This window comes from Dipodomys ordii, unplaced genomic scaffold, assembly GCF_000151885.1.
Source record: "Dipodomys ordii isolate 6190 unplaced genomic scaffold, Dord_2.0 Scaffold101, whole genome shotgun sequence".
NCBI lineage: Eukaryota > Metazoa > Chordata > Mammalia > Rodentia > Heteromyidae > Dipodomys > Dipodomys ordii.
Genome location: NW_012267317.1, coordinates 2,989,927 through 2,997,822, shown reverse-complemented (window position 1 = coordinate 2,997,822; position 7,896 = coordinate 2,989,927). Strand labels below are relative to the sequence as shown.

The following is a 7,896-nucleotide window of genomic DNA, read 5'->3' as shown; positions in this document are numbered from 1 at the left end:
TCTGTCTCTCTCTCTCTCTCTCTCTCTCACACACACACACACACACACACACTCACAGAGTTTTATATGGTGGCCAAGTGTATTATACCATCCAGAATAATCAACTCTGATGACTGTCATCCTATTTTATGTATAACCATGATGGTTGCTACTCATGAATGTTCTTTTTCTTCCAGATTTAATAATGTACAATCCAAAACATCTTAGAAGTTTTAAATCACATATCAGCCTAACTATAATTTCAGTTTTCCCTACCTATAATTTAAGTATATATACTGTGTAAAGTCATATGATTGAAATTTGTGGACACAATTTTTACTACAGATGAAATTATAGTATTTAAAAAGAAAAAAAAGAGCAGGTCTGGGACAGATGTCAGCAGGATAGGTTAAATGCCAGATGTAGAATGGCTAGATGAGAAGTACTTAGAGGTAATGAGATGTCTGTGACCCAGAATGAACATGAGTTGTGATAAAAAAAAAAATTAGAAGTGATGACTATAAAGTGTAACTGAAATCACTTTAAGCCTGAAACAGTTACTTTTATGTTTCACTGACACAGAAAAAAATGCTTTAAAACCCTTCCTCCCCTCCCCCTCACACACACACACACAAAAAACCCACACTGCACAGGAAATTAGATAAGAAATGACCCCAAAAAGACTGAATAAAAACATGGAAATTTCACAGTGAGACTTGGTTCAACTGAACTGTATTAGGATAAATAATACAGAGATACATATATTTTTTCCATTAAAAACCTAGATAATGAAAAGGCAGAAAATTCATAATGATTACAAATTAGTAAGAGTTATTATTTCCTATACAATAAAATTCAAATATGTAAACATGTTTATTAAATTATAAAATGGTTGGGATGAGCGGAATATGACAGAGATTTCCATCATGAATATCAGGGCTACCCAGCTACCAAGAGATTAAGAAGTACTTGGTGCTTTTGTAGCAGACATCCTGAAATAATGCTGGCAAGTATCATCAGCTTTGAACCCTCTTACTTTTATGGATAAAAGAAAGACACTGAGTATTGCTTAGCTTTTCAGTGAATTTTCTGTAATAGATATTAGACATAGTGTACACAAAATGACATCAATTGTAAACTTACATCTCTCAGGAGCTTGGTCAATGTGCTCTGGACAAAGAAGGAAGAAGTGGCTGAAGTCCTGAAAGGTGCCAGCTCCCGCAGCACAGGGGTAATGGTACATCTGGGTACACTTCTCTTCACAGCATTTGATAGTGGCTCCAAGGTGCTTACAAAATGCACATCTCTAGAAGGGGATAAAGAAAAGGAATCTCCTTACAAAGGCTTGAGAAGGAATGTTCAAATGTAGGGGCTAGAAGGTTTAAAGACTATTTGCACATACTGGTAAAAACGAATAGAACCTGCAAATAAAGGACCAGTTAAAAATACAAAAATAGGGCTGGGAAGGTGGCTCAGTGGTAGAGCGCTTGCCTTGCATGCCTGAGGCCCTGGGTTCGATTCCTCAGTAGCACATAAAGAAAAAAAAATACAAAAATATCTAAGAGACTATAAATAAGTTCACTGCTTGGTATGGTACCAATTTGAATTAAAGTTAATTTTAATTTTTTTCTACTTATCTTGTCAGCAACATACAACTAAAGATTTTCTTTTAAATATATGGTAATAAGAGTTTATAGGGCAGGTTTGTTTTTTTTCATACATTAAAAACAATCATCTTTAAGAAATTGTACAAGAGAGTTGCCATTTAACAAAGCAATTTATAAATCCAGTGGATCTTGACCCATGTCAGCCTTCACCTCTTCCCCTCCCGTCACTTCTCTTCAATTTTGAATTCTTGACTGTGCTCTCCCCTCTTCCTCTTCATTTGTCTATTCCATTCCCCCAGCCCCAATCCCACCCCTTTCAAGTACTCATGTCCAAGTGTTCATTTTGTTGAGCTTTGACTATGTCTTTCTAAGGAATTAAATTATTTGAGTTCTCCCTTGATTCTACCATATTTTGGTTACTGTATTTGTATACACTTGAATATCACCCAATGTATTTACTTATTAGTTTATATCTAAACTGAGCCAAGAAGATATAAACCAATTAAAATAGACCCATTACAAGGAAAGAAACGAAATGGCAATAAATGACCTCCCATCCAAGAAAAGCCTAGGACCTGATGGTTTACAGCCAAATCTATAAGCCCTTCAAAAAAAAAAAAAAAAAGAACTAACAACATTTCTTAAACTCTTCAATGAAACAGAAAAGGAGGGATCACTGCCAAACTCATTCTACGAAGCCAGCATTACACTCATCTCAAAATCAGATACAGACCCATCAAAAAAAAGAGAACTATATACCTATCCCTTTGATAAACATAGATATAAAACTTCTCAATAAAATTCAACAACTTAGCCTCCCCCCCAAAAAAAAATCATAAACTATGATCAAATGGGATTCATCCCAGGGATGCAATGCTGGTTTACCATATGGAAATTGATAAATGTAATAGAACACATCAACGGAAGGACAGGAATCATATAACCAACTCAAAAGATACAGAAAATGCTTCTGACAGGATACATTAAAAAAGCTCTAGAGAATCTAGGAATACATGGAACATTTCTCGACATAATAAAGGCTGTTTATGACAAACCGATAGCCCACATTATACTTATTGATAAAAAGCTAAAACCATTTCCTCTAAAATCCAAAACAAAACACAGATGTCCACACTCTCCATTCCTCTTCAACATAGAACTAGAATTTTTTTTTTTTTTTTTTTGTCGATCGTGGGGCTTGAACTCTGGGCCTGGGCGCTGTCCCTCAGCTCTTCAGCTCAAGGCGAGCGCTCTACCACTTGAGCTACAGTGCCACTTCTGGTTTTCTGGTGGTTTATTAGAGATAGGAGTCTCACGGTCTCTCCTGCCGGGCTGGCTTTGAACCGCGATCCTCAGATCTCAGCCTCCTGAGTAGCTAGGATTACAGGCGTGAGTCACCAGCGCCAGGCAGGACTAGAATTCTTAGCAAGAACAATAAGGCAGGAGCAAGACATAAAAGGGATTCAAATAGGGAAGGAAGAAGTAAAACTACCCCATTTTGTAGATGGCATTATCTTGTACTTAAAGGACCTTCCAGACTCCTCCCTGAAGCTACCAGAGCTGATTGAAAACTTTGATAAAGTAGCAAGGTGTAAAATCAACCCACAACAATTAGTAGCTTTCCTGTATGCCAACAATAAGCAAATTGAGACTGAAAATCAGAAAAGCAACACCATTTGCAAGAGTCTCAAAAGAGGAAAAAAAATGCCTAGTCACTAACCAAGGATGTAAAAGGACAAGTGTCTAATTAAGAGAATTTAACTCTTTGTTAAAATCCTCAAACAGATCATTTGAATGTATTACCTTCAAGGTCATTAAATAGATGAATACCTACTATATGGTCAGTGGCACATTTAAAAATCTACACACTTCACTGCAGCAATGAGTCTCAATTTTCTTCACAAAAGCTAAAAATGTGAAAGAAAATTAAGTTGTCTGAGTATCTATTTATCTCCCCTTTCTCTTTTAGCCTATCTCTACTCTCTGGGAAAGAGAGAGGGAGGGATATAAAGCATTTGTGCCATTACACAGTAACTAACTTTTTTATTCATCTTAGTTCAAATCCTTGAGTCAGGTCCCCAAACTGTACTGTCTTTGTTTCATAGCATCAGAATGTTGCTTGCCTCTGAAAGGCCCAACGAACAGGTGCTCATATTTACACATAAAATACCATCATTACTTTTGGTGATGTCGTTCATAAATAGCCTAGCTGAAACAACTGCAGCCTCATTTAACAGCAACAGGTGACTACAGCTATCACTGAACAGTTCCGTATGATAACACACTCACTCCACATCCTGCGAAGCAGTCAGAGAATGTAACCAACGTCTTGTTTTGGGTTTTGGTGGGTTTTTATGGTGGTTCAAGGCCTTGAACTCAGGGGCTCTGCCAATAGCTTTATTTTTTGGGGGGAGGGGGTCGGGTTTTGGGGCCTGAACTCTGGGCCTAGGCGCTGTCCCTCAGCTCTTCAGCTCAAGGCTAGCGCTCTACCACTTGAGCCACAGCGCCACTTCTGGCTTTTTCTGCTTACATGGTGCTGAGGAATCGAACCTAGGGCCTCATGCATGCAAGGCAAGCGCTCTACCACTGAGCCACCTTTCCAGCAATTTTTTACATTTCTTTTTTTTGTCAGTTGTGGGGCCTGAACTCTGGGCCTGGGCGCTGTTCCTCAGCTCTTCAGCTCAAGGCTAGCACTCTACCACTTGAGCCACAGCACCACTGCCAGCTTTTTTCTTATGTGGTGCTGAGGAAATCGAACCCAGGGCCTCAGGCATGCAAGGCAAGCACTTTAACACTGAGCCACCTTCCCAGCCCCTGCCAATAGCTTTTTAATTAGGATTTTTCCATCACTTTCTGTGTAAATATACATAGGGAGTCACATGCTATATCAATTTCTTCTTCATTTTCATCAATCCACTGCACTTAATAGTATAAGAAAACTTATAAACTTTTAGTCTGTATTCAATACATTGAATTTAATCAACAACAGATCACAGCAATTTCTATGAAGCTCACAAATACTAGTTATATTTGTGATATTTTAATTTCATATGCTGCTTCTAAGACACGATATACATTTTAGTTCATTTCTGTACTTAAAAGCATTACTGCATTAAAATGAATAATCTCATTTCTCTTCATTGATAAAGTTGCGTAAGAGTCAGTCAAATTCAGACATTGGTAACTTGTACCTGTAATCCTAGTTATTCAGGAGGTGGAGATCTGAAAATTGAGGTTCAAACCAACCCAAGAGTAAAGTCCAAGAGGTTCTTATCTCCAACTAACTAGCAAAAAGGCAGGACAGGAGGTGTGGCTCAAGTGGTAGAGCTTCAGCTTTGAGCAAAATGTCAAGCAAAAGGCAAGTGAGAGCTGGGCACCACACTCATATCTATAAACCTAGTTGCTCAGAAAAATAAGATCTGGGATGGCAGGGGAAAAACAAATGAGGAGTAACAATACTTGATAGGAAATGTAGTTATTACCTTACTCACTTAACTGTAACCCCTCTGTACAGTATCTTTACAATAAGAAAATATATACTTAAAAAAAAAATCAGATCTGAGGATCACAGTTCAAAGCCAGTCATGGAAAGAAAGTCCATGAGACTCTATCTCCAAAGCTACCAAAAAGCTAGAAATACTAGAAAACTGAAATATGGGTTTTGTTATTTTTGTTTTGAATTTATTGTTGTTGCCTTTTGGGAGGGGGTGCAGATGGAGGGTACAGGAATGGAAGGAGAAAGGGTGAACAAAGACAGCCATGGAATTCAATATACACTATGTAAAAAACTTGTGAGCAGGGATGGCAGGGTGAAACGGGAAAAGTGAAGAAAGGGCTGACATTGTCCGAAAAGAATTGTTCTCATTACCTAACTTATGAAATTATAACTCCTCCATACAATTCCCTTACAATAATGATTTGTTTTTTTTTAAGAGAGAAGAAACATATTTTTATTTTAAAATGAGACATTGAATCACAATGAATGGAATCAAAACTACAGGAATCAGTCAAAGCAGATTAAAATTGTACCAAATAAATAAGCAATATAAATATACAGATACTGTGTTAAATATGCTGATAATAACTTAAAATGTGATACTGACTGTGGAATGTCTCAAATCATGAACCCTGCAAGCCACCCCTGGCCATCATACCTGGCTTGTTCTTTGCGCTAGACACTCCCTAAATTCTTTGACTGAACTTGTCTAGAATTAAGAATTTCCTGTCTCTAAATACCTATCTTAAATTCTCTTTGGAAGAGCAGATAACATTATTCAGAAAGAGACTGACACAGCTAATGTTCAGCAATTGGCTAACTGCCTAAATCTTAGTTTGTGATATTTTTTACATTTAAAAGTGAATCAAGTGTTTAAGTTAAATGAATCTTTCCATCTAACATGTAACACTACCTATTAATATAGATTTTCTGACATACAAAATTAATAAAAAGTGAATGATGGTTTTTCCACAGTAGCTTTATTTGCCTCATCTGCAGGGTGGGCAGTATTGTCTAAATAGATGTGGAGTTCAGTGATGCTCTTCCTGTGGCCAGTCCTAGATCATCTTGACCTCTGAGGATCTCTTTGTACATCGGTACTGATGGAGTGCATGTCTTTTGTCTCTGCCTCCCAGATTTTCATAGTCTATCATCCGAGCTGGTGGCGTAGAGGTTGTATTGCCCAAGGTGGTGAGAAAATAAGAAGTCAGAGTTCCTTTCTGTATGTCCCAACAACTCTATGACTTACAGAAAATGCAGTAGCTGCTGGGCTGTAAAAGTGGGCAGCTTCCCCAATCTCAGGAAGTCTTGGGTGGCAGAGAGCAGCGCCATGTGGGTGGTAAGTGCTCCAGTCCAGGCACTTTGCGCTACTGAGACTTTCCCCGGTGTCCACAACCGCGAGTCCCAAGCGCAGCAGCCTCAACTTTCCCATGATTTGGTTTTTTAAAAGACAGAAGAGGAGCCATGGCTCAAGTGGTAGAGAATCATCCTCAAGTGAAAAGGCTCAGGGACAGTGCCAAGGCCCTGAGTTCAAGCCCTATTACCGGCAGCACGCATGCGCACGCACACACATACACACACCTAAAGCGAGAACCTGGGGTTCTGGGTTTAAGCCCTAGTACTCACAAAAAAATAAATAGCCAATAAAAACTAACATATACTGCCTGAGATTTACCATGTAGTAAACCTACCATACCACTGATTTAGGAAAATGTTATTAATTAGATTTAAGTGTTTAAGTCCCTATCAAAAGATCAAGTGGGGCTGGGAATGTGGCTTAGTGGTAGAGTGCTTGCTAGCATTCATGAAGCCTGGGTTCGAGTCCTCAGTACTACATAAACAGAAAAAGCTGGAAGTGGCACTGTGGCTCAAGTGGTAGAGTGCCAGCATTGAACAAAAGAAGCCCAGGGATAGTGCTCAGGCCCTGAGTTCGAGCCCCAGGACTGGCAAGGCGGGGAAAAAAAAAAGATCAACTGTTTGCTTTGGAAACTGAGACAAAGTGATTGAAATAAGAGGCAATCTATTAAGCAATTTTCTGTATGAATTGGCCTGAAGTAATGAATATCTTGATGACTATGTTATGATTACACTGTACAATACAATGAACCAGTTTAATATTCTGGTTTGTACACTACTAAATACATGTGTCTGAAACACTGCTTTAAAAGATAATGTGGAAGCTGGGTTCTTTCTAGTGGCTTATGCGTGTAATCCAAGCTACTCAGAAGGCTCAAATCTAAGGATCATGGTTTGAAGCTAGCCTTGGCAGAAATGTCCATAAACTTATCTCCAATTAAGCTCCAAAAAAGTGGTAAGTAGAGCTATGGCTCCAGTGGTAGAGCACTAGCCTTGAGCAAAACAGTGCCCAGGCCCTGAGTTCCAGCCTCAGGATCAGCACACACAAAAAAAGGTAACATGGAATAACACTATAAAATCACAGTGGAGACACTAATAATGGAATTTTTTTTCTCCTGTCAATATTTTTCTTTTCTGGCCTATCCTAGTCATTGTTAGCACAGTATTCTTTCTACAGAAATCTTTGAGATATTCTATCAAAATTCCCCAAATTACAATTTATGCTAGATAGTATTTAAAAACAAGTTTGCTTACCAGCAATCTCTTTTACCCTGATCTACATATAAGAAATATGATGAGGGGCTGGGAAGGTGGCTCAGTGGTAGAGCGCTTGCCTTGCAATGCATGAGGCCCTGGGTTCAATTCCCCAGCACCACATAAGCAAAAAGAAAAAAGCCGGAAGTGGCGCTGTGGCTCAAGTGGTAGAGTGCTAGCCTTGAGCTGAAGAGCTGAGGGACA

At 38.7% G+C, this 7,896-nt stretch overlaps 1 protein-coding gene across 1 annotated transcript in view; it reads right to left on the bottom strand.

Annotated features, from left to right (window-relative positions):
* The window catches only part of Kmt2c (lysine (K)-specific methyltransferase 2C), a 157,382-nt gene that overhangs the window by 130,577 nt on the left and 18,909 nt on the right, over positions 1 to 7,896 (bottom strand). Inside the window, exon 4 of the mRNA XM_013027213.1 lies at positions 1,123 to 1,285. Within this exon, the coding sequence (XP_012882667.1) occupies positions 1,123 to 1,285 (163 nt within the window). The remainder of the gene's footprint in view (positions 1 to 1,122; positions 1,286 to 7,896) is intronic.